This window comes from Tympanuchus pallidicinctus, unplaced genomic scaffold (genome assembly GCF_026119805.1).
Source record: "Tympanuchus pallidicinctus isolate F22 unplaced genomic scaffold, pur_lepc_1.0 scaffold8, whole genome shotgun sequence".
NCBI classification, from domain to species: domain Eukaryota; kingdom Metazoa; phylum Chordata; class Aves; order Galliformes; family Phasianidae; genus Tympanuchus; species Tympanuchus pallidicinctus.
In genome coordinates, this window is record NW_026294802.1 from 21,549,552 (window position 1) to 21,576,052 (window position 26,501).

Genomic DNA, 26,501 nt, shown 5'->3' on the forward strand with positions numbered 1-26,501 from the left:
GTTTCACTGTTGAATGTAGTGGATTAGAATATTTTCAAATGTTTCATTCTCACTTAGCATTTTGTAACTTCAGCGTCTTAATTAGAATTTTACTGCTAATATTCCTAATTTGCAGTTTTTAATTCTTTTTTTGTTTCTTTAGAATGAGTATCTTGAAAATGAGTTGAGAGACAGAGAGAGAGATTTGGAAAAGAACAGGACTGTAATAGTCAAATTTCAATCTAAATGTAAGTTGGAACAATATATTTTAAAAAGTACAGTGTTATCAGATACCTGCAGTTACTTGTTTGTTTATTCACCTTTGCAGTTTCTTTTAAATGCAGTTTAGTTTCGTATCTTTCGCAATGATTGAATTTGCAACGTACATAGAATTTTTTTATGCAATTATTTTGATACTATTTTACGGAAATTAGGTTTCTGAATTGATCCAGATGTTAGCACAGTGTTTGCAAACATAAATAGCATTTGTCAAATTAGAATTTCTTTGGATTGTCCTTAATGCAATTTTAAAACAAAAAAATTGTGTTTATATTTATATATGTATACATTGTCTGTTAATAATGCGCATGTACATTTCTAATTTTAAATTAAACCAGTGGTAATACAAGAAACATAGTTTATTCATATTAAATGCATTGAACAAGATTCTCTTCTTCTTAAGAACTGGACCTTGGAAAGTCTTTAAGACTGTGAGAGATCTTGTTTAAAGTGAATGTGCATTTTTCTTGCTTAATTATGCATTCCTTCTCCAAGAAATCTTTGGGAAATTAAATCCAGTTTCTATTTGTGTACACGTGTGCTATCTGAGGTTCGTTGCGTGCAGACTCTGAAATAGAAACAACGCTAATTTATCTGTACAAGGATCTTAATGTTTCCTAGAGAGTTTGAATTCTAAAAATTCATTTTGGCTTTTCAAAATAGACTTGGTGACACTACTCAAACTGATTTTGTAGTTCACTTCTCAATTTTGTGGACAGTCAGGCATATTTTCAAGATGCAGAGAATCTCCTCAAGATTTTTTTGTGTTTTTCCTTGTATCTATCTGTATATCTGTGTATTTATTTAATATTTCTAAACTTCTTCTTCCATACTAGAAACTCTGGAATTTCACTTGAGAGACAAATAGTGGTAGGAAAACTGTGTGATTTGAGAGTCCTTATTATACCCAAAGAATTTAAATGTTCTGTTTTACCAGTCTGTACCAAGAATTCAAGCAATCCCTCTATTCATCATTGTTACACACAAATATTTCCAAGATAGCTATGTTTCTGAATCTGTGAGAATTGATCAGACAGGCTACCAAAAACTTTAGAAAGTTTCAGGAAACATGGAATGCTGAAAAGCTCAGTAAAGTCAGATGTCTTCTCATAAAGGATTTTCTCTATTGTTTTTTTGGTATTTCTCCAGCAAAAATCTTCTGAGCTAGATTTCTGTATATGTAATATGAAACGTTCCAGTAAATAAATCGTTATAGTGCTTTTAGACACATTAACAATATTTATTGCAGTAAAAGAATTATCGGAAGAGAATAAACAACTTGAACAAGGAATGAAAGAAATATTGCAAGCTGTGAAGGAAATGCAAAAGGATCCTAGTGTAAAGGGAGGAGAAACAGCCTTAATAATCCCTAGTTTGGATCGTTTAGTTAATGTAAGCTCACTCTCTTACTATTTCTCTTTATATGATTTTAGGCTATAGGTTTGTCTTCGATTATTGTATAAATAAATAGTGGCTGGTATATACTTCCTTACAAGTAAAAGTGGGATTGCATGATGTGACTTCTCTGTAAAAATAAATAAATAAATAAAGAACAAAAAGAGATAGTAAGAAAGAAAGAAAGAAGGAAAGAAGGAAAGAAGGAAAGAAGGAAAGAAGGAAAGAAGGAAAGAAGGAAAGAAAGAAAAGTTGATCAGATAGCATGAAACTGACTTGGATGACTTTACTGTCCTAGACATAAAGCTTAAGATAAAAGTTAATTTGCATGTATTACATCTATGCAGGGTCTACAGGAAATGTCGAAACATTATTTAATCATTGTACTGAAAAATTAGTATTTTTATAGGAAAATATGATCATTTGTATCATAGTATGTGGTACATATATCATCAGCAAAAAGATGAGCGGATTTTAAAAAGTTAACATGTCTGTTTTTCTATTCTTTTCTCTACTTCTCTGTTGTGTGAATTAAATGTTTTTGCTATGCTAGGCTATTGAGTCAAAGAACACAGAGGGAATCTTTGATGTCAGTGTGCACTTGAAAGCTCAAGTTGATCAGCTTACAGGAAGAAATGAAGAATTAAGACAGGAACTGAAACAGACTCAGAAGGAGTCAACAAATTACTCTAATCAGCTGGCAAAAGCAAATGAAAAGGTATACAGTTTATGTTGAATGATTTATTTTTTGCTCGAGAAATGACTGTTGTGATCATTTAGAACAAAAGCACACAATGTGTAAGTTGCTGAAATTAGGTAATGTAAGCAATGTAATTAAATAAATATTGATTGAATTTATGAATTCAAAACATTTTAAATTCAAATGTTAATGTTCATAATGTTATTTTGGCCTTGGAATAACCCTATGATCTTGAAACACAAAGAGTGGCTGGCTTTCTCTTGGAAAGAGCTGTATCAAAAAATGCTAACAGATTGCTTTCTTCAAAAAGCCAAAACTGATTTAAGTATTCTAAAAGTGGTGAATAATGCTCTAAAATGATTCTTCTGTGTCATTTTTTTGTACACTATATTCTTCTGAATTCCAGGTCAGGAAGGAGTAAAGGAATTATATCTTAGAAGAAGACAAATTTAAGTTTGCCGTTGAGGATAGCTTTTGTAATGCAAAAAGATTTCCCTGCAACTAATGTTCTAGAATAATGTTTTGTGTACTGTTAGACTAGAGAACTGGAGAGCCTTTAAGAAATGAAAGAGCAAAGACTTGTTTAGAAAGAAAGATTTGTTTACATCAGATAACCACTGCAATAATTCTATCCTAAACTTTATCTTTTAAAAAGTTAAAATCTGCCCTGATTTTTGGAGTCATTGACCCATTTAGCTCAAGATACTGTGCATTTAATAATATATGGAATCACATTATTTTTAAGTTTGCTTTCTATTAATGCTTTAGAATGTAAGTGGAACTGAACTACATAGTTAATAACAACTGACTTAAAAATATTGGGAAGCCAACATGTTCTCCATTTGTTGGATATTTTTAATGGAATAAAAAATGTTACTTTATTGTTTTTTCTTTTCTTAAGATTGCACAGCTGAATAATGAAATTTGCATATTACGTCAATCAGAATGTGCCAGTGTTATCTTCAAAACAGTGAATCTTCCAGAAGGGATGGTTCCTTCAAGTGTTAATATGATTAATTCTTTGAATGAATACTTAATACATCTAATACAGGTAATGTATTTACCCCTTGATATTGAGTTGTATAGCTCATTCCTCCAAAATCTACTACCATGTCATGCATAGACATAAGAAAAGTCTCCAAAATTGTTTTGAAGTTTGACATCTGGAAGCTCTTTGGACAGTTCTGGTTTTTGGGGTTTTTTTAAGCTGTAGAAGTTTTGCTGTGCTGTAAACACAAAAGATTGTAATTATGTATTTGGCAACAGTTTGGATTTCTTGTGTTTAAAATCTGAATTTTGATCTAAAAATCTACTTTACAATTCAGCAGTTTTACTGTATGAGAAATTGTCTCACTGCTTTCTGGATTTCACAGCTGTATCTGAACGTGGAATCCCTGTAACTCTTCAAAGAACAGAGTAAAAATAACTTGTTGTTTTACTATTCTTACGAGAATATTTCTTAACGGTGTAAGATAAAATAAACATTTATTTAGGAGTGTGAGAAGAGCATGGCTCTCCATGTATATTTTCAATTGTTATTCTTTGTGAGCGAAATACTAACAACATCAACTGAACAGTTTTGTACCTGGTAATACATATGACATTATTTATTGGACTTCCTTTTCCACCTGTTGCTTCTATAGAAAGACATTTCATATATGCAATTCACAGAATTCATGTTGGAAGTATCTATCATAAAAAGTGAAACGAAAAACTGTAATTATGACTAATTATGTTTTTATGTTTAAAGTTTGTAATAATGCCTTCAATTTTCTTTTTATTTGGAAAATAATCTTTAGGAACTGGAAAATAAAGAACAGTTACTTAAACAATTAGAAGATGCAGTAGAGGACTACAAACGAAAATTTGCAGTAATTCGTCACCAACAAGGCTTGCTTTATAAAGAATATCAAAGGTATTGTTCTTCTCTGAATTCAAATATGTACATGTTTAATAATTTTGAGTCAAAATTTACAGCTACACTGGAGTGGTTCTTTGATTAATGTCAGAAATGCTGCTGATCTTGTAGCCGGACGTCCTGTATATTCTTTAGTCCTGAAAAAACTGAGAGAACTCTTACATAAAACTTCTTCTACCGTATCTTTTTCTGCATAATCTAAAATGATAATTGCATTGTACTTTTTGCATCTGATTTCTGATATTTATTAGAATCTTGTGTTACTGGCTTTCACATTGCATACAGTCCTAGCAGTTTCTCCGAGGGAGAAAAAAATACATAGACTGGTTATCCAAAGAGAGTCAGACGTTTCTCTTTCAGGATTTCAGATCTTCAGTCCTTTCTGCTTGTTTGAATAAATTCTTTCCTATGTTTAGTTGAATCTAATTCTATAAAGTTCTTCTTAAAGTCAAAGGACCCTAATTTGCTAAAAGCTTAAGGGTCAATCTGCTGATTTGGGTTGCTAACAGATTTCTAGTTGTATGTGTTGTATCCTTTCTGTTTTGGGATTGGAATAGCAGTGACTGGTTGACTTTTGGAAAAATAGTGTTTCATCTTGTAGGAGCTTCTGTTTGTTCACTGAGTTAGTTGGTTGGCCATGAGCCAGCAATGTGTCCTGGAGGTGCATTAGAAAGCACCCTCTGCTGAGTCCTCATCTGGAGTATTGTGTCCGGTTCTGGGCTCCCTGGTACAAAAAAGACAGGGGTTTCTTTGAAAGAGTCCAGCCATGAAGACAATAAAGGACCTGGAGCTCCTCTGTTACTAGAAAAGATTGAGGAACCTGGCTCTGTTCAGCCTTGAAAAAAGAAGATGGAGAGGAGATCTGATCAGTGACTATAAGTACTAAGGTGAGGGAGACAAAGCAACAAAGCCAGACTCCAGCAATGTGTGGCGACAGGACAAGGGGAAATGGCCAGAAATTGAAGCATGGGAATTTCCACACTAAAGTGCTAAGAACTTCTTCACAATAAGTGTGGTGGGCCACAGTAAGGATGGTGCCCAGAGAGGTTGTGGAGACCCTTCTCTGGAGATATTCAAGAATTGCCTGGATGCCTAGCTGTGCAACTTGACCTGTGGCAGAGGGGTTGGACTAGATGACATGATCTCTAGAGGTCCCTTTCAGCCCCTACAGTTCTATGATTCTGTGATAATTCGAGGCTCCTTCTCTAAATGAGTTACAGGTTGAAGTAAGGGGAGGAGATTCTTTAATAGAGGGGAGTAATTTGGGCCACCACAAGGCTTAATGATTTTATGTTTTTATTTTTTTAACTGACATAGAAAAGCTGGAGTGGGAAATGATGATGTCTGTGCACCTGAAACAAAATGAATGCTATGGAAGGAAAGACTTGCAAGACTGTTGAAAATTTGAGTTAATGTTACAGCCATTGCTTGCCTTTTTTTTTTTTTTTAATATAATTTGGACCTCTGATGCTGATCTTGGATATGAGGAGTGAGTCCAAGTTTAATTTTGCCTATTTCCTAAGGGAAATTGTTAATCTTGCTGCAGCTCAGAGGAGATAAGTTTTCAGTTATCCACCTGTAATTTATAACACCTTTAAAAAATTACATTATTGCTTTAAAAAGATAATAATCTTGGTTTGCAGTATTTCAGTGTTGCTGGCTTAGATACAGTTTTGAAAATCTCCAAGTGCTTCATGATTCTGAATGAATGTATTTGATTACTGTTTTAGAGAAAAGGAAAACTGGCAGAAAGAATCAGAAGAAATGAAAGAGGAAAAGAAAAAGCTGGAGGAGCAAAAAGAACAAGATGCTACAAAAATAAAGGAATACTCTGTAAATACTTTTGTTGCTTCCTCTTTAAAAACGTATTAATAAGTAGAAGCTAATAAAGAGTGATTATAAAACAGTACTATAATTTATTAGAAGAGCAAAATGTTGCATAGGGAAAATCTGCTCAATTCAAATCTAATCAGAAGGGAAATTATTTATTTATTATTGAAATGTAATTATCTGTCAGGGAACTGTGCAATCAATATCAAGAATACAAAAAGTAAACTATACTATTATTGTGAAGACACCTACAGCATTTTACTGTAGGCCAAAAAAGCAGAAAGCATGCTAGTTGTTAAAGAACTAGATTTTTGAATTGCTTGAGGCTTCCAGGAGCCACAAGAAGGACTACTCTTCTTCGTTAGGGTCAGAGAAATCTGGGATTTTTATAGCTCCAGTTCCTTTTCCCTGTCTTCTTGGCTGATGTGTACAACAGTAAAGCTGATGCTCAAGTGTCTACTGTGACCTGAGTCACTATTGTTTCTTTCTACAACCCCTCCAGGATTTATGTATGCATACAAACATGTGCACACATGAATATACCTATGAGAGCGCAGAGATCATGTGGTTACTTTACAGATCTTAGTTCTTAAATATGGGTCTCAAAGCAGGTCATTATTAGTGTTTGTTAGGTACTATGCTAATTTTATTTAGTCTAAAAGATGATTCAAAAACATTTTGTTATGATTAGAAACATATAAGGTTAGTAAAAGAATAAAAACTGATGAGTATGTAGAGAATTATTTTTATTCTAAGTTTGGAAACTATTCTTCAGAAATTAATGACTTTGAAGATTTAGATTTTTTCTTTCCTTGTATGTTTATGCATGCATTTAGTCTGCATGTATATTTTATTACAAAACTAAATTATTTCAGTTTAATGGAATTATGAAAATTAGCCTAGGAAATGTATTTTGACAAAGGAAACTCGTCAACATCAATGGATTTGAATTCTACCATATTTCTGTACAAGACTCTTGTTAAAAAAAATGTATTTTTACAGAATTTACTCAGTGCACTTGAGCTGGATCCTGATGAAACAAAAAAATGGCTTGCAGAAAATACTAGAAAAATAACTGTTTTACGCGTTAATGAAAGGTCATTAACAAGGCAATATACCACTCTACTTGAGATAGAACGACGTCTTAGAAAAGAAAATGAGAAATTGAAGAGTGAAATTACACATATGGAGACTGCAGTTGAAATGAAGATTGGACATTTGCAACGATTTAAGGTATATTTTTCTGTTACAGTTAGGCAGTAAATATACTTTTTTAAAAAACTTGAGCAGTACTAGTTTGTTGAATGCTTTATGTAAGTGCTTGCTCAATGCTGTTTTGTCAAAGCATTCTTTGTATTTATAATATGCGATCTGTTTTCTTCTTCTGAAATAGCTTCAATAAGTTCTTTATATTGAAAGTCTCATATGAAATCATATCACACTTCTTGGCCCTTCAGGTTGATAGCACCTGCATTAACTCATCTTTATAAAGGATGTTTTTGCAAGTGTGTTATGATGTAGAGGTAACTAATGATAGAATAATCTGGACAGTTCAGTACCAGCAAAATTTTGTCAGTGTTTGTTGGAAACAGTGCATAAAGATGTATATTAATGTAGTAAGTTAAAACAGTATCATATTCTAACATTATAATAACTATTATTCTCTTTTTCTTTGAAGTAGTTTTTATCTAGTAAATCTCATTAACCCATTATATTAATTATTTTCATAGGAAATGGCTAGCTTTAAGATTGCAGCTCTGCAAAAAGTGTTGGATGGTAGTGTCCCACTGTCTGAACTGGAACTGGCTAATAAGCAGTATAATGCATTAACTGCTAAATACAGAGATATGTTACAAAAAGATAATTTGCTCGTCCAGCGGACAACAAACATGGAACACATGGAGGTAAAGTCTGTGTTACCTTTGAGCGTTAAGGTTCAAAATGACACCTCACTGTACTTTCATTCTGCATTTTTTTTTTCTGCTGGGTTAATAGAAAGACAGAACTTGTCTTCCGGCATTGGAAGTCCTAACACTAAAACATTTCTATGATGACTATGCGATGTTGGAGCAAGTCTGATTGTTGCTATCAAATTTTAATTTGTTTACTGGTAATTTGTCAGTGTATTAAGAAATATGAGAAGTCCCAGCTTTCAATCCACGCTTAAAAGCTTCTTCTTTAATTTGTTGCTGGTATTGTTTTTGATCAATCAAACCTGTACTTAGGTGTAAAATATCCTCCAGAAAGTACTTCTCCTCTTCCTGCTGGAAATGATACGCTTAGTATGACAAACTTGGACAATCTAGAATTAGACGAAGAAATCTAGGAACTAAAGTGACTGTGATGCTAAATATTCATGGTAGTAGTAGTTTGATAGTAAAATTCAACAGAAAAAGCTTATGAGACAACTATTCTTGCTCCAAAACATAAATTTGTTGTACTTACGTAAGATGTGTTAAGATTTTGTAGATAATAAACGTCTAGTCTGCTAAAGTGTAATAGTTTGCTGTTATGTTGCAAATTTTCTGTCATGTAGCATGAAAATGAATCCTTAAAAGCACAGATAAATTTCTTGAATAAAGAACTGGAAATCACAAAAGAGAAACTTCATACCCTAGAACAGGCTTGGGAACAAATGACTAAGCTGGGTAAGTATGGAGCAACATGAAAAACAAATGGTTCTGTGTAAAAGTTGTATTTTACGATGTTTTAAAATTCATGTGTCTCTTTTAAGAAAAAAGTCAAAATTATTTTGTATCTTGCATTAATAGTCTTAATTTTTTCAAGTAATTTGTGTGTGATTTTTTTTTTCTTTTGTTTGTTTTCTTTTTACTTACCTATTCTACCAAAACCAAGATTGTTTTCTTCCTCTGGAAACTATTTTGCATTGACTTTTAGATTGCTGGGTCAAGGGTTTAAAAGCCAGAACTTGCAAAGCTATATCTACTGAATTTAGTTTTTTATTTTTCTCTAACTCGGTTGTCAGTCAAAGTACTTCATTGGTGGTCATAAAATGATCTCTTTTTCTCGGATTCATGTTCTGAAACAAAATGTTTTTTCTTCTTATTTATATTTTACATATGTTATTATTTAAGAAGAACTCATTCAGTTATTTTTCTTTCAAAGATTTTTGATTAAATTTCTTGAAGATTTACCAGCTGAAGAAAAACAAAGTAAACACTGAAAGTAGTTGTTAGTTCTCTAACCACAGTTGCAGATACACATTTAAAATGGATAATAATATTTTATTCTTATCAGATATTTTAAAAATGTAATAAGGCAATACTTTTTAAATAGGCGAGGCTCCAGTTTAAAAAACAATATAGAATCACAGAATAGCTTGGGTTGGAAAGGACCTCAAGGATCATCAGATTCCAACCTACCTAACACAGGCAGTGTTGCCAGTTGCTACGTTAGTACTAGACCAGTACTAACAGTACCCAGTATCAGGACCCCATCCAACCTGATCTTAAACACCTCCAGGGATGGGACATCCAAAACCTCTCTAGGCAACCTGCTCCAGCACCTCACCACTCTCTCAGTAAAACATTTTTCTGCCATCTAATGTAGTGTATGTTTAGATAAAGTTTATATAACAAGGATAAAGGGAGACTCCTTCAAGGTGTAAGTAATTTTCATAGTTGAATCAGCCTGTGTATTCTATAATGTAAATATTTTTTAATATAGGGGATGACAATGCCGTGGACAAAGCAACGAAAGCAATAACCAACAGTGAGATTTCATCAATTTCTAAGAAAATTGCCATGTTGGAAATGAAGGAACTAAATGAAAGACAGAGAGCAGAACATTCTCAACATATGTATGAACATTTAAGAAATACTTTAAAGCAAGTAGAAGAACGCAATTTCGAATTGGAAACAAAGTTTGCTGAGGTGTGTTCAGAATTAACAACATAATTTGACATGTAGTAGAAGCATATACTTGAGTTTTTTGAAAAGGATTACTCAGTTGTGTATCATTTTGATTGACCAATTTATGATGCAAAATACAGATGCCTTTTATGAGATGCAAATTTGCATGACTGAAATTTTTTAATTAAAAAAATAAATACTGACAGTTTATTTCAAATAACATTCGTTCTCTATAAAACACATGATGAGCAACTTGACATAGTTTTCTAGTTTATCAGGAGAGTCACAGGAAGAAGCCTATTCTTCACCTGTTTCTTATGTCTAATTCATACAATCTTCTCTGCTAATTTTCCCCTCATTATTGATGATTTCAATTGTTAGAGCCTTGTAAGTGAATGTCATGATTCTTTTGCAGACTTTGTTCTTATGTGACATACCAAGAATTTTCTGTAATACAGGCATAGAAGTAATGTGCTGTTGAAGCTGATGATCCTTACAATTACTTGTTACATGAGTTTTAATCTTGCTGGATTTTTTTGTCCGCAGTATTTCTTTGTGAAGCTTGTTTTATAAATTCATTATTTTAATAGTAGGAGACTTTATTCAGTTCTTTAAATTCTAATTTTTCTGATATTCTTAGAGTCTCTTGTGATGGAATAATTTCTCCTATTTCATTAATAACTCAGGCATTTTCTCAGGTAATTAATGAAAACTGCGCAATCACTTTGAGAATAGGAAATCTTCACATTCTAAACTCATAAATCTCTTTCAATGTGACTTTATTTTCTTACCCTTTTCACATAAGAACCTCTATTTGAGTAGTTTGATATTTTTTCAGAGTACTGCCTCAAATATATGAAATCCAGATAATAAGATATACCAAACAGTTTTGTTTGTTTAGGAAATTAATTATTTTCTTAAACATAGAATCACCAAGGTGGAAGAGACCTCCAAGATCACCTAGTCCAACTGTCCACCTACCACCAATATTTTCCCACTAAACCATGTCCCTCAGTGCAACATCTAAACATTTCTTGAACACTTCCAGTGATGGTGATTCAACTACCTTCATGGGGAGCTTGTTCTAGTGCTTGACCACTCTTTCAGAGATAAATTTTTTGTAATATCCAACTTGAACCTCCCCTTGGTGCAACTTGCGGCCATTCCCTCTAGTCCTATCACTAGTTACGCTGGAGAAGTGTCAGATTGCCACCTTGCCACAACCTCCTTTCAGATAGCTATAAAGAAAGATAAGGTCTTCCTTGAGCCTCCTCCTCTCCAGACAGAACAGTCCCAGTTCCATCAAGCCAGTCTTTGTAAGACTTGTGCTTATTATTTTATTGATGACTTGTATCAAATTAATCTGCCAGAACTGTATTTGGTAAATTAATTCCTAAGGTTCGTTTGTCCGTAATGCTTTTCATGTGTCCCATCTTTTCCTAATGCTCTTTGAATGTGATACTCTGTTTACTTAATATTTAACAATCAGGTTGCTTGATAAAGGTGTTTTTAAAAAAGAACAAAACAAATATGGTATTAGGAAACTGGACAGTTATTCAGTATTCCTGTTATCAATCCTAATATGCTGGACAGTAAATTAAATATATAAGTAAAACAGTTCATTTCCTAAAGAGTTTATAGTTTTACTATTTTTTTTTTCTTTTTTTTTTCTTTTTTTTTTAATTTTTAAAGCAAGATCTTTGCTGGAATGATTTTAAGAAAATTCACTAATTAAAATAGGGTTTAATTTAGAAATCTGTTCCATGCTGATCTGTATATCTCCCCTAACTGCATGCAATGCATTTGAACAAAAATATGTTTAAGCAGAGAGAAAATAAGCTACTCTTTAAAAATGGCTGAACAGTGTTTTGTAATGACTTTAAAAAGTTACTTTGGGCACTGTGTTTTCTTTGCAGGTTTGGGATCAGTTATGTGCTTACAATATCGTTCTCTTTTTTTGCTTCTTTTTTTAAGCTCACCAAAATCAATCTTGAGGCACAGAAAGTAGAACAGGAATTAAGAGATGAACTGTCAAATAGTGTAAGTAAGGCAGTGAGTGATGCAGACAGACGACAAATCATGGACCTAGAGAAGCGTGAGATGGAACTCAAGATTGAAGTATCAAAGTAAGTGCTGAGGTAACAAATACATAATGCAGTGTTTGGATTTGTGCAAAAAAAAAAAACAAAACAACTGTACTGGCTCAAATACTTGCATATAACACTTTTCAATGTTTGATTTTTTTTTTTTCACTCATTGTGATTTGAACAAGGAATTAAATGCTGGCCTGGATAGATAATCATAAGTGTGTCCTAAAATATTAATTGCTAGCATGTTTAAACAAATTAGTAAGCTTTTTTCCTGTTTCTGTGCCACAGCCATCCACAACAAATAACATAATCCTGCTATATCCCTAAATTAGCAAAGTCTGTGGATATGTGCAGTGATTCTGATGCTGAAAATGGGGCATTAGACTTGGGGAAGCAGAGAATGGAATAGAAAATGAATCCTGTTGCGCATTTACATCTTGAACTGGGAGAGACAGAAAAGGAGAGAGGTACTACAAAAAGCATGACTTTGTTTTCTTTGAGAAGATAACTGGTAGGAAACTTACAGGAAAAATCCATCATAAAAGGTGAGAAGCAATACAAAACAATTTTTCTAACAAGATTGCTGAGCAGTAAAGAAGAGTGCTGAAAAGAAAAAAAAAACTTCAAATATTTGATATGAAGGTACAAAATAAGTATATTTTCTTAGCATGTTCAGTGTGGAAAAGCTTAACAAGTTATTAGGTAGTTTGAAGCAATACAATGCTCTTGTTTTTCCTGTAAGGTTGAGAGAACTGTCTGATATTGCAAAAATGCAAGTTGAAGCTCTAGAGGCACGGCAGCAATGCAAAGAGAAGGAAGTGGAATCTCTTAGAATGCAAGTTTTAGACTATCAGGTACAGCAATATTAATGTTTATTATAATTTTTTTTTCTCGGGGCAGGGAAGAAATGAAATAAATTTACAGTAAATGAGGAACCTATAAAAGTATTTCAGAAGGATCTTACCAAACCAATCCTTTGTTTCATACAAAGGATCATACCCTTTCAGTAATTTTGTGTACTTACTTTCATAATTATGTATATATTTTTTTCCATTTCTAGTTGTACAGCTAAAAAAAAAAAAAGATCTTGAGCTTATTTCTATTTATTTTGATATATTCCTATATAATTAATAAGGGTCAATTTTTAAACAGAAAATTAAGAATGTTGGTAGTGGTTTTTTTTGTTTTTATTTTTATGAGACAGGCTTTGACTTGTGAAGCTGAAGATAAAGCTTGTTATCTTGTTCAGTTACTAGCTAAAACAATTTCTGGGATTGTTTCCATCTTCTAGAATGGTTTCAATCCCTGGATATAACACTTCTGCCGGCTTTTATGTTATTATATTTGGTATGGTTGGGTTTGCTTTTCTTCCCTACTCCCTGGTATTTTGGCAGGAAACAGTTTTTCAGCTTGGTATCTGAAAAGGTCTACTTCAAACATATAGCTGTATTAATAAGATTGGAAAAATAAGAAGTTCTTTTTAGAGACTTGTATCTGTGGAATAAAAATCACGCAATATATAAAATACAAAAGGTAATAGCTGCATTAATACACTGCATAAACATACTTGAAGATAATTTTGATCTATAATTTTGTTCTTAGGCACAGTCTGATGAAAAAGCAGTTATCGCAAAACTGCATCAGCGTATCATAGCCCTTCAAGACAGTGAATCCATTGCTATAGGCAAGTTGGAGACTCTAAAATCGAAACTAAAGAAGGTGGAAATCCACAATCTACATTTAGAGCAGAAACTCGATGACAGAGAGCATGCCTTATATTTTGCCCGACTGGAAGGAAGGAATAGAGCAAAACATCTACAACAGACAGTTCAGTCTTTGCGGAGACAGTTTAGTGGGGCTCTACCTTTAGCACAACAAGAAAAATTCTCAAGGACAATGATTCAACTACAGAGTGACAAACTGAAAATCCTAGAAGAAGTCCAGCATGCCCAGCAGGACCGTCGAAATGCAGAAAACAGAGCACTGGAAGTGGAGTTGAAGCTGAAAAGTTTGGAAGAATTATTAACTGCATTGAAGGATACGAGAGGAGCTCAAAAGGTTTGCCTTCTTACAGCTTTGAATAGTAATCCGAATCTAATTTAGCATTTATGCTAAATTTCATTTCAGTGTTTCCTGAACCTCTGTTTAATGTAGAGCTTCAAGATCTCAAAACGTACTGTGTCAGAATAAGACAGCTATCATTATTGCTTTTCCTATTTTAAAAAAGTAGCAACATGATTAGTTATTTGCTGTGTAAAAGTCAGTGCAGTCAGAGTTACTAATTTTTTTTTTCTAATTAAGTGGCATAGGAAATAGGGTCTTACAGTTGCATTAAATTGCATTAAATTTAATTAAATTATGAATTAAATTAAATTATGCACTAAATTAAATACAGAGTAATATTCTGAAATTCTGTTACATGAGCTTGTACTGAAATCTTTGCTACAAATTCCCAACTTCTAAATAGATCCAAGGGAAGTATGCTCAGAAATGTTATTATACCCATATAATTCTACTTAGCCATATTTTGCTATTGTAAAAATACTGCTTTGCAATTTGAATAAGGCATTCTCACTTCTCTTCCAAATCCCTGCGTAGTTGGTTAGGTCATTTGAAAATTATTTAGAGAGAGGTCTTTGTCAGCATGGGTGAAACATTTTGCCTATCCAATTGTCTTCTGTGCTTTTCATAATTCTTTTTGCAGTTCATAATCTTATCATGCTGCCTCATTCAAAGGAAGAAACTTAAAAAGGCAGAATATTTCCCTTGCTTAGATAAGTGCTGCCTTTCCTCAAAGCTGGAGTGTAACTGCATCTAGGTGGCTTGTAGGCTTGGTAGATGATAATACTGTTTATCTTTCATTATTAGGTAATAGAATGGCATATGAAGATGGAGGAACTCCATCTGCAGGAACTTAAACTCAATCGAGAATTAGTCAAGCAAAAGGAAGAGATGAAGTATTTGCAAAACATAATTTCAGAGTACGAATGCACAATCAATAATTTGGAAGAGGAAGTTGTGCAGCAGAACAAGGTATGCATTTCTGCATTCTACTAGAAAAACAGAATATTCTTTAAGAGATTTTGAAGTGATTCTTGGTAGTAAGATTTGTAACAGATGTTTGTATCATGGTTCTGTAGTACTTTTTAATAGCAAATGGGCTATTAGAATAGCACTTTATTTTTTTTTTCTGATTAAGTTGGTTATAAATTCTCCATTGCCTTTAATAAATAAAATGCTTTTATCAAACATTTGTTACAGTTCCATGAAGAAAGGCAAATGGCATGGGACCAGAGGGAATTAGAATTGCAGCGCCAATTAGACGTATATGATCAGCAACAGAATGAAATACTTAGTACTGCTCTGAAGGTACACGCACTGAATTAACTACAAGCAAACTAAAAAGCACATTTTTCAGAGCTGTTGTATAATATGAATACAAATTTTTCTGTACAGTGTGAAGAGGCAGCAGGATCGGTTCCAGACCCTAGTTTGCCCCTCCCAAAACAACTTGAGCTGGCTTTGAGGAAGATTCAGGAGCATGTTCGAATAATTGTGGAAACAAGGGCAACCTGCAAATCACTAGAGGAGGTAATTAAACCATAACATACCATATAAAGGATAATGGTTATATTTCTATGTTATTGTATTGTATTGTACTGTATTTCTGTATTATATTTCTCTAACAAATACCTTTTATGAATATCCATCAAATGTGTTGATTCCCTTAGAAATATTCTAACTCAGAAAAAATGTAGATAATATATTTATTTGTAGTTACATAGTTCTTTCAGTAGGGACAGATTATTGGGGAACATTTTTAATTAGTTTAGATTATGTCTTTACTAGGGTAGAATGTTCTTGTACAACATTCAGTTTACTAGTCTCAAAAACACCACATTAGTTTTGATAATAAAAATAATAATAATATAATGCAACAAATGGTTGCATAAGTATGTAAGCAGAAAATATCCTGGGACTTTCTTGATCTAATAGTAATTCCATACAGCCAAAATTAAATACAGAAAGTCTTTTGATTGTAAACCCATTTAGACAAATCTTGTTAGATTTTTTAAAATGTAAGCTCTTTTTTTGCAGCACTTGAGTTCTGTGAATGCAATAATTGCTTTCTGTTGTAGAAATTAAAAGAAAAGGAAGCTGCTCTGTGGAAAGCTGAACAAAATGTTTTATCCAAGGACAAAATTATAAATGAACTTAGACTTCGGTTACCTTCAATGTCAGAAAAAGAGAAAATAACAGCTGAATTATGCAAAAAAGAAGATGATCCAGAGTACCACCATGCAATAAAAATTGCTCATCAAACTATTGCAAATATGCAAGTACGATTAAATCAGAAGGAGGAAATGTTAAAAAAATACCAAGATCTGCTTGCGAAAGCAAGAGAGGTATTTATGTCTTGCATAAACTTTTTTTCCATTTGTAAAGTTTTTGTTCTCACTGGTAGTGGAAAAAAATTTTTTTTTGTCTCAGAAGAGAATACAGTTACTTGTTTTGTTTCTTTCTTTTTCTGTAGAAACTTCATGTATAATTTATCAACTTCTTTAAATAGTAGGTTTGCTTAGTCAAGAGGTTTATGTATATGGTATATGTCTAGGAATTAAATTAGTATGAAAGGAAGATAATAAAAATTTGCTGTGAGAAGTGGACTCTTATTCCAGAGGCTTTTCAAGTATTTGCAACAGTGATCTGTGGACTGCACCTTGTAGTAAATTTGGAAGGTATATGAAAGAAAAGCATTTATGGAAAACATACTTCTTAAATATGCTGGCATTTAAAATATACTTTTAAAGTATAAACCTTGTGTTAAAGCATATTATTGTGTTCTTAAAGCAAATCCTATAACTTCCAGATTCTTAAAGTGTATTTTACATTAATAAACCTTGTGTTTAGGAGATATTTCAAGACTAAAGATACAACTGTTTTAGTGCATTTGGATCAGAAGCACACATCTGAAGCATCATTGCTTAGTTAACGTATATAGTTATTTTATCTGAGAAAGATCAAGTTCTAGGATAGGAAATAAAACAGAAGATGCAGTCTTAAGAATGAACCTACTATGCTCTGTCTGCTAGTAGACATTCAACCCATAGGATCACATTAAAGTTAATCTAAAGTAAGCAGCCCTGGAAACTATATAGTATGAATATCACTACACATAGAGAGACACAGTTGGCAAGGAGCACAAACAGCTTTTGGTGTTTGCTTTCTTTCTCCTGTTCTTTTGCAGTACACTACTTACAATATATTGTAAAACTGCAGTAGTCCATTTTTTTCTAGTAATAAGTGCTGAGAAGGGGGGAAAAAAAAGGTATGGTCATTAACAAGATTAGAAGTCTTGTGAAAAACACAAGAACTGGAGGAAAAATTGAGGTACAATACTGAGCAATAACTGAAGAATCTGTGTGGAGGGTACTTCAGTTCCATGTGCATCAGTAGAATGACATTTTTATTTTTAACTAACAGAAACAAGAGGAAATGGCAAAGAAACACGAAGAAGACATCAGAGTTCTACACCAGAAGTTAGATTTGTGTACTGAGAATTCTCTTAATAAATTGAAACAGACTGCTTTGGTGAGCTATGTGTATTTGTGGGATTAGTGAAGTTGTTCCTATATTTTGAAGCTGGTTACTCAAAAGAACAGTTTTATAGTCAAAATTAAGTAATAATGCTGATGAAAAATAAATAGATGGTCAATACAGAAGGAACTTCAGAAATTCTTGAATTTGACATTGATGAATTAGAGGACAAGTGTAAAACAAAGTTTCTGCTTTAGACTATAACATCATTGTTCTTATTCTAATCTATTGACTTAAAGGGAAAGAAGGGAGGCTTATTTTTTCTTTATTCTTTTCAGTCAGTTGCATTAATTACATTTCAATGTAGATTTTCCTTTGATAATTGATGATAAGGTGACAGCCATATGTAATTGGTTATTCTGTAGATTTTTCCACCTGCAAAGTTCTTTTCAAAGTAGCATAGGAATTGTATCTCAGTAGATAAACATGCTAGATACTAATGTTTGGTTAGAACTGAATTTAAAATGCATCACTAACCTTTGATTTAAAGCGTAAGATGTTTATCACACACATTCTGTTTTACAGGAGTTAATGGAAGATCCTTCTTTATCACTTAACAGCAACAAACATTTCCTCCGTTTAGCTGAAATGGAGCAAACTGTAGTAGAACAGGACAATTCTCTTGCTTCACTTGTTGGTAAATTAAAGAAAACTTCATCTGATTTGGAGAAACAAAAACAGATTACTATAATGAAAATCAAAGAGTTTGAGACTATCAGAACCCAGTAAGTTTTTAGACTGTCAACATTAAGTCACTGTTGGTCACTATGCATTGCTGTTACTGAAGTAGAATTGAGCGTATTTTAGCTGATATTTGGGTTTAGCTGAAAAAAAAATGTAAGAGTTATGGTTGGTAAATGTAAACTATTTTTGCTTTAAAAATCTTCATTAAGGCTGATATTGAAAAATGTGGCTTGAGAAAATGTATTTCAGTTATAAACTTTGTGCCATCCAATCAAAAACAAAGTATTTAATTAGTCTTGATATGAGAGTTGTCTTTAAGCTATTGTGATACTTACCTTGCACTCTCTACCACTCATTTGAACTTGCTACCTGACAAGTTTAAATACATGAAAATTTAAGACTTGTTAAAAAGAAAAAAGGTTGGTGGTTTTCTTAGCAGTCAAGGACAGGAATTTAACTAGAACACTGTTCCAGATTGATCTGTCAATTGTTCTTGAATAATTAAGTGGAGACACTCTTATCTAAGATGGCCTTTTTCCTTTTTTTTTTTTTTTTTTTTAACCATTTCTTTACTCATGAGATGGTAAGACACTGGAACAGGTTGCCCAGAGGGTGGATGCCCATCTCCAGATGCATGAAAAGCCAGACTGGTTGGGGCCTTGGGCAACCTGACCCAGTGAGAGGTGTCCCTACCCATGACAAGTGGGTTGGAAATAGATGAGCTTGGATCTGCCATTCAACCCAGCCCATTCTGTGTTTGTACAATAATTTGTTTTGATAACACAAAATACAACATTGTTGTTTTATTTGGAGTTTGCTAGCTAATAATTAAGCAGTGTGCCTTATTAATGCTTATTTTACATTAGGCTTCAGGAAAAGCACACAGTTGATGTGGAACTCCTGAAAGATGAAGCAAATGGATTGAAGAAAATGTTGTCTCACATGGAGAAGGAATTAGCCAATGTAAAAGCTGAACTAGAGGCTCAAAAAGAAGCAAATAAGAGAGCACCTACAGCAATAATGAAGAGCCTAGTGGAACAGCTGAAGAACCAGTTAACCCTAAAAGAGAAGCAGCAGAAAGTCAGTCAACAAAAATAATATATCTAGGTCTTAAATAAAAATTAATGCTTAAAGTGGCTTAATGTTTAAGAATTTTATGTATGCTACAGCAAGAGATGAAAAATCATTGCATAATTTAACATAAAATACAGTTGCATTTTGTTATTTTCTGATGTCAATATGAGCAGCTTCTTCTGGTATTAGAACTTGCATTTTTTATTTTTAGGCTTTGAGTAAAGCACTTTTGGTACTTCGAGCAGAAATGACTGCTAATGCTGAACAGCAGATAATTTCTGCAGCATCACAAAAAGAGGCATATATGAACGTTCAGGAGATTGTTGACAGAGAAACAAAGAGGCTCATGGTGAGTACAAGGTAATATCTTTGTATTGTATTATTATGTATCTGGTATATCTTGATGTTTTTTTTTTGTTTGTTTTGTTTTTTTTTTCCTGTAGACTCAGATAGAGGAACTAAATAATCAGATTTCAAAACTTACGGATAACCTTAAACTAAGTAAAAACAGGGAGAGTGCTTTGTTAGATGAAAGGGATGAACTGAACCAAGAACTTCAGAGGAAACAAAAGGCACTTACTAAAATGATGAGAGAAAAAAATGAAATTGAAATGGAAAATGAAGAACTGAAGAAACGGACCAGGAGGCTAACCAGTGGTATTCAGGTAGAAGACATTTTTAAAACTGTATTTCATCTTGGTCACACTTTTATACTAGATGGGCTGGCTTGATGGAGGATTAACTACCTTTGACAGGCATTGAGACCAACACTCAGTTTAAAACTGTATGATTGCTATCAGCTGGGTTACACATAAGCTATTAGTTTTTCCTGCTGGAAGTATGTCTCAAATACATTGAACAGGCTAAAAATTACTTTATTTTGTAACAAATTTAAGACTCTGAAGAGATGAATTGCCACTTTTAAAGCTGCTACGGATAGCTAGCTTGAATTTGATCTTCCTGTCTGCCCTCGCTTCTCTGTTCGGAAGTATAACTGTCTCAACTTTGTTTTTGAAATCAACTACTTACTACTGAATTAAGTTTAGAATGCATTTGTTGAACGAATTGTTGAATTAATTGTTGAAGTAAAGATAATTTTTAAAGTATCATTTAGGTTGTAAGCTACTTCTACCAATTGAATACCAATTCTACCAATTCAAAACTTTATTTTTGGTGGAGAGAAAAATACTTAGGTAGTGGTCACTAAACTTTAAGTTGAGAGTTTGCAATCTTCCAGAACAGAGCTGGTGAGCAAAATCTGGTTGATGAACTTCAGAAGAAAGTTAAGAAATTGGAAAATGAACTTGAGAAGAAGTGTGAAGAAATAGAAAAAAAAAGTATAAAAGAAGACAAGGTATGTGATAAATACAAATACCGTGGCTTTGAAAGATATCATCCTAAAGGTAGGCAGTTCAGCTTTTTCCTCTGCCTCCTAAAACAACCATGAACCAGCCAAACTTGATCAAATCAAAAGCAGTTTCATGTCAGTCACTTTTTTGTATTCCCTGTGGAATAAAAACAGTAACAAAAGTAACAACAGTTACTGTTTGTTGCTTAGTACAAAGTGCTTGTATTTTAATGCTTTCCTGCCCTTTTTTTTGTAGAATTAAAAGTCCCCAGGTTGTAGAAAACTAAGATTTTATAGGTAGCAGTGAAGTTGATTAAGTAAGTGAAGTTAAATGCTCATTTACAAAATCAGTGCAGTGATAAAAATGTGAAGTACTTGAAGAGCAAAAAGTGGGAAGTGATTATGTATCTAAGTGGTTATTCCTCACAAAAGCAGTTTCCACTTCCAGGAAGTTATGATGTTCTGGAGATGTGTTCATTTTACCATTGTTTGTTTTTCTGCTTGTTATTTTTCCATTTCAGTAACTAAATACTGGCTTGTCACAGTAATCATTCATACTCTTTATGATATTAAGTATGATTTCAAGACTAAAGTTGTGCTTCCAGTTAGTTTGAGATTTTTCATATACTTACTGCTTAGTGTTTAAAGACATTTTTCACAAACTATTTTTTTTCCTTTTTCCCAAGAATTTACTTTCTGTCTGTCTTTTAATAACTGTAACTTTAGCGTGAAGTCAGGACAGAAAGTACAGGGATGAAATGAAGGAAAAGAAACATCCAGTGACACAATGAAACGGTTGTTTACAGGATGATTTTTCAGTAGTCGTTTGTGATCACATTCATTTCATACAGTTCTTAATTGATGTGTGTTTTAGAAGCACTTAATTTTAACTGTAAGAAAGTATAGTAAGAAAGTACAGAAATGGGCAGCTTTGCAGCAGGACGTAAAACCTCCTGGTGAGCTGCAAGGAAACGGATAACTATCCTGAAAATTGGCATAGAAAAGCCCTTCTTTTTCTTTAATTTTACAAACTTCTTTACAAGCCTGTAATTTAAATTAAAAGGATATATTTCACAAGCATGTATAATTTTTTTTTTAATCTGTCACTTTATTTTTCTTTTAAGTGAACATTAAAATGTGAAAAAGAATTTGATAATATAACATTAAATTGCATCAGCCTTTTATGCCAGTTACTGCAGCAAGTTTAGAGTATCCAGCTTGGACTGATTTTTACTAATTATGGTGTGATGTTTCAAATTTTAAAATGTAAAATATGCTGTGCATGGTTTTCCAATGTGTTTGTTTCCTTTAAGAAAACAGTTTGAAAAGAAATACGTAATTTGTGTATGTGCTTCACAGACCTCAAAAGAGGAAATAATTAGATGGGAAGAAAGTAAAAAATGGCAAATCAGAATGGAAGGGATGCGGAACAAACTTAAAGAAAAGGAAAAGGAAACCGATACTTTAGCTAAACAGTTAACCACACTGAAGGAACTTTATTCCAAGTGAGTTGTTTTTCTTACATTCTTCTACAAAGTGATGGCATAGGAGAAATCCAAATATTTTTGCCACATAATCATACCAGTTCATTACAAGACGGATGCCTACATTTGATATTGCTATTGAGATTAAAATAATTGTTTAATTTTCAGGCAGCAGGCCACTCCTTTAGTATCCTTTCACTTGCAGAAAAAAACCACAAAGTTTCTTTTCTTCTACACCTATAGAATTAACTGTCTATGAATAAAACTCATTTATGTGCCTTATTATGCTTCTTGTATGTGGTGTTCTGTTGTTTCCCTGAAACAAGTAAAAGTTTCAGCGAAATGGACTGAATCTTACCTCAATGTTATTGAATCAGACTATTAGAGTGGGTGGTGTGCCACTATTGTGTTATGCTACTGCAGTACTGACGGTTCTAGCATGATGAGACAAACTTTTTTTTAAACAAAAGGTAACAAAAAAAACAACAACATTTGTATGGCTTCCATGAAAGTTAAGTTTACTTCAGTACAGTAATGGCAGGATTGCATTGATGATGGTTGGTGATGACCTCCAAATGATGGTAGTTGTAACTGTTAGATTGTTGATTGGAATTGCTTCAAAATGGCATTTGTCTGAGGTTAGAGCAAATCTCAGGAATTTAAGACAAAACACAGGCAAGAACAACAAATGGCTTGTGACTAGAGTGCTGTTAACTTCACAGTTGCTATTTTTTCCAGTATTTGTGATTTATTTATTTATTTATTTATTTACTTATTTATGTAAAGCTGTCACTATTTGTATGGTAACTTTAACTAAAGAAAAGAGTGGTGCAGTACAGTGACAAAATAAATTACAAGATTTCTGGTAGGAAATAAATTTTCTCCCAAAGAAAGCAAGTCAGCTAATGCAAATAAAGTTTTAGCTTCTATTTTATTGCATCTTGTAGGACTGAAAAAGAGAAAAGTACTCTTCAGAAGAAACTGAAAAATACTGGTGTTACTGTTGACCGTGTTGTTGGAGTAAGAGTTTCAGAGTCTGAAAAAGAACTGGATGAACTAAGGAAGCGGAATTTAAATTTAGAAAATGAAGTTGCTCACATGAGGTGAGAGGCATTTCAAGAAAATCTGTAAAAAATATGAAATCATAGTATCATAGAATTGCTCAGGTTGGAAAAGACCTCATAGATCATGGAGTCTAAACACAGTGTAACCATACTACTCTACCTCTAACAACCCTCTGCTAAATCATGTCTCTGAGCACCACATCCAAATGGATTTTAAACACATGCAGGGATGGTGACTCAACCATGTCCCTGGGGAGCCTATTGCAGTGCTTAACAACACTTTCGTAAAGAAGTTTTTCTCATCAAAATGAGAAAAGATCTGTGTAAAGATCCATTAGTTCTGTGATACAGTAATGATACAATTAGCAAAGAAAAAAAAAAAAAAGGAAAAGAAAAGAAAAAAAAACAAACCAAAACAACACAAAAAATCCGACCAGGTTGCAAGAGCTCTATGAGTCTGTGAGGAACAAACTTAAAGTTTCCAGGGAGCAATTGTGCACGTACAGAGATTATACAACATTGTTTCGTTATTTTAAAAGTGAAACAGTTTAAAAATATATGACTCCTTTTAAGTGAAGTTGTAATAATTCCAAGTTGATGAAGGATTCTGGAACTTAGATGTTGTAGTTATGGAGTCTGTTCCTAATCATTATATCCATTATTGCAGTGCATAGTGTACCTCAGTAATAGAAGGTGTACACATCTTAAAAGAGCAGATTCCTTTTCCCAAAATAGGTACTTTTGATTCATGGAGATTGGCTGAAGTAGTGTATATGGATAACATTGATTTAGTATGACTAGTCCATTAAAATTAGAAGTTTCAGTCCAGTAGTCCAGAAGCCAGAAGCTCACATTTGTTTTACATAAAGGTATGCTGTTCTGTATTAATAGCCATTTTTTATTTTGGCTTGATTCATTTTTGGATGTAGAACACAGCAAGCAATTCCACGGGATTCTGTTGTAGAAGAATTACATTTAAAAAATCAATACCTTCAGGAAAAGCTTCATGAATTGCAGAGACAGTGTTCAAGAGAGACATATTCTAGGCCCTCGGTAAGTTAGTAATATGACTCCATCATCACTGCACCTCCTTAACAAAAATATTTATTATCTGTTACTATTCTATATCATTTGGGAAATTTTATTTCAAATAATCATTGTTCAAAAACAGAATATGAAATTTCTTGTATAGGAAAAAAGAACTAGTTTCTGAGTTCTGCTAAAATGGTAGAAGCTGAAATACTCCATTTCCTATAGTGGAGAAATAAGGGATATATATTGTCAAAAATGTGAGTCTGCAACTGAGTGACTACTTTATTCACCATGTTGACTGAAAAATGCGGCGCGCAGAGTTTGAGGAGATTTTTAGCTGCATTTGTTACATTAGATGTGGTTTGTTCTGCTTTGATTTGTACAAAGTTAACTGTATTGTGAATATTGAGTTACTACATTTTCTTAATTCTTCAGGACATAGATTCAACAGTATATTCTGTTTCTTTATTTCTTCTTTTGTTTTACTGTCTTCTGCTTTTCTTGCATGCTTCATTCTGTCCTCAACTTGAATTAGAGTGCATATTATCAAACTGAACTGAATGAGTCTCTTCCTGTCAGTGTCAATAAAAAGAAGCGTTTGAATTACCTTCCAAAGAAATCTGTTTCAAATAGAGATGAAATCAAACATGAGACTAATCTTAGCACTTCTGATAACAATGAAATAGATGAGGAAGCAAGCATACAAAGTTCCTTTGTGCATAATGAAAGCCATGAGGCTACCAGGGATGCAGGCACAGAAGTCAGTCCTGAGCAGCAGCGTCCTGAAGATAATGAAAAGTGCAAAGATGCAGATATTTCTCGGGAAGGATTGAAAAGCAACAGTACAGCTGAAGATGGTGAAGAGAATTGCAGTAATAACGAAGAAGATGTAGCACAGCCTGAGAATAGAAAAAGTAATGAGGAATTTGAAGAGGAGGACAGAAAGCAAGAAATATGCAAGCAATCAAATGCTGATGAAGAAGAAAGTGTACAAGAGCTTTATCCTGACAGAAGGAGCTGCAATCACTTTTATTCAGGAGAACCTTCTAATCAAGTTAATGATGATGAAGGACAAAGAATCAAAGAAATTAATCAACACACCGCAGAGAATAAATGTGAAACTTACCTAAGTGATACAGAGGGAATTGAAACAACCCCAAAACCCTGTGAAATGCCTGAGGTTGGATACTGTAGCAATCCTCTTGCATTTTTTCTGTAGAAGTGACATAGAATAGTTTTGAATGGTCTGCAGTGATATTAAAGTCATTACCAAATAGTTCATAAAAACAAATCTTACACTTTCACAATTCATTTCTGTGTCAGCTCTCAGCTAAGTTGTCAATTCTATAGTTTTGATGCAAAAAGCTTACAAATAATCATAATGATGCATGCAGCCCAATGATCATTCTTTAGAGACTTATAGTGTGATATTACATACCTTTAGAAAAAATGTCCTATACTGAAACAGTACTTTTTTCATATTATCTTAACAGTGCATTAATGGTTCACATGTTAATTCCATAATTACATAAATAAAACCTACAGATTATTGTATCGTCAAAAGGATTTCATCTTCACTAATATTAGCTAATAATTTTTCATATACCTACACTTGCAATTGGCATGCAAAACACTTTTTATGTTATAGCTTCTGTGGGTAAAGTCTTAAAATATAGGAACTTATTTGTTCAGTGATCTATTTGACCTCATTTAAATTCTTATGCTATATGAAGTATTTAATAAACATATCAGAATATGTTCTTAAAATTAGATTTTGTTCCCAGGTAGTGTCTCAGCAGTTTACTATACTCAGCACCTTTTGTGTCTTAGAAAAGACAAAAGTTCATTTGTAACCAATAGTTTGATAATTAATTGTTGTTTGGCAGGGTTTTTTTTATGAGTTTATGCTCATTTGTAAGCTTTTTGTAAAGGCTAATCAAGTTTAGAAAATATAAGAAAAATAGTTAGAATCTCAGAATCATATAATCATTAAGGTTGGAAAGGACCTGTAAGATCGCCTACTCCAACTGTCAGTGCATTGTCACCATGCCCCACTAAACCATGTCCCTAAGACAAAATCGGTTAGATCTTGGTCGTTGGTGATACGACTCTGATCAGTTATATGCCACAAAATGTCTGTGAAGAAAAAATTCC

At 33.1% G+C, this 26,501-nt stretch overlaps 1 protein-coding gene and 1 long non-coding RNA gene across 10 annotated transcripts in view; one reads left to right on the plus strand and one right to left on the minus strand.

Annotated features, from left to right (window-relative positions):
• Positions 1-26,501, plus strand: part of CEP290 (centrosomal protein 290) — a 51,856-nt gene that overhangs the window by 14,643 nt on the left and 10,712 nt on the right. For 6 of the 8 annotated variants that reach the window (XM_052668523.1, XM_052668521.1, XM_052668519.1 and 3 more), the window contains 27 exons: positions 143-227; positions 1,508-1,650; positions 2,207-2,371; positions 3,255-3,404; positions 4,153-4,268; positions 6,002-6,104; positions 7,104-7,334; positions 7,832-8,005; positions 8,638-8,749; positions 9,789-9,994; positions 11,948-12,099; positions 12,806-12,917; positions 13,666-14,121; positions 14,932-15,096; positions 15,325-15,432; positions 15,520-15,654; positions 16,203-16,469; positions 17,548-17,655; positions 18,187-18,386; positions 19,212-19,425; positions 19,631-19,768; positions 19,863-20,084; positions 20,657-20,773; positions 22,127-22,272; positions 23,199-23,354; positions 24,245-24,368; positions 24,883-25,527. In XM_052668523.1, the coding sequence (XP_052524483.1) occupies positions 143-227; positions 1,508-1,650; positions 2,207-2,371; positions 3,255-3,404; positions 4,153-4,268; positions 6,002-6,104; positions 7,104-7,334; positions 7,832-8,005; positions 8,638-8,749; positions 9,789-9,994; positions 11,948-12,099; positions 12,806-12,917; positions 13,666-14,121; positions 14,932-15,096; positions 15,325-15,432; positions 15,520-15,654; positions 16,203-16,469; positions 17,548-17,655; positions 18,187-18,386; positions 19,212-19,425; positions 19,631-19,768; positions 19,863-20,084; positions 20,657-20,773; positions 22,127-22,272; positions 23,199-23,354; positions 24,245-24,368; positions 24,883-25,527 (4,950 nt within the window). The remainder of the gene's footprint in view (positions 1-142; positions 228-1,507; positions 1,651-2,206; positions 2,372-3,254; positions 3,405-4,152; positions 4,269-6,001; positions 6,105-7,103; positions 7,335-7,831; positions 8,006-8,637; positions 8,750-9,788; positions 9,995-11,947; positions 12,100-12,805; positions 12,918-13,665; positions 14,122-14,931; positions 15,097-15,324; positions 15,433-15,519; positions 15,655-16,202; positions 16,470-17,547; positions 17,656-18,186; positions 18,387-19,211; positions 19,426-19,630; positions 19,769-19,862; positions 20,085-20,656; positions 20,774-22,126; positions 22,273-23,198; positions 23,355-24,244; positions 24,369-24,882; positions 25,528-26,501) is intronic. The other 2 variants (XM_052668525.1, XM_052668526.1) reach the window with 1 other exon arrangement.
• Positions 1-26,501, minus strand: part of LOC128073516 (uncharacterized) — a 33,780-nt gene that overhangs the window by 5,074 nt on the left and 2,205 nt on the right. The window contains exons 2-3 of one of the 2 annotated variants that reach the window (XR_008202744.1): positions 25,474-25,560; positions 24,362-24,919 (exon numbers count right to left, since the gene is read on the minus strand). This is a non-coding gene — a long non-coding RNA (uncharacterized LOC128073516). Of the gene's footprint in view, positions 1-24,361; positions 24,920-25,473; positions 25,561-26,501 lie in introns of those variants that run through there. The other variant, XR_008202745.1, reaches the window with a different exon arrangement.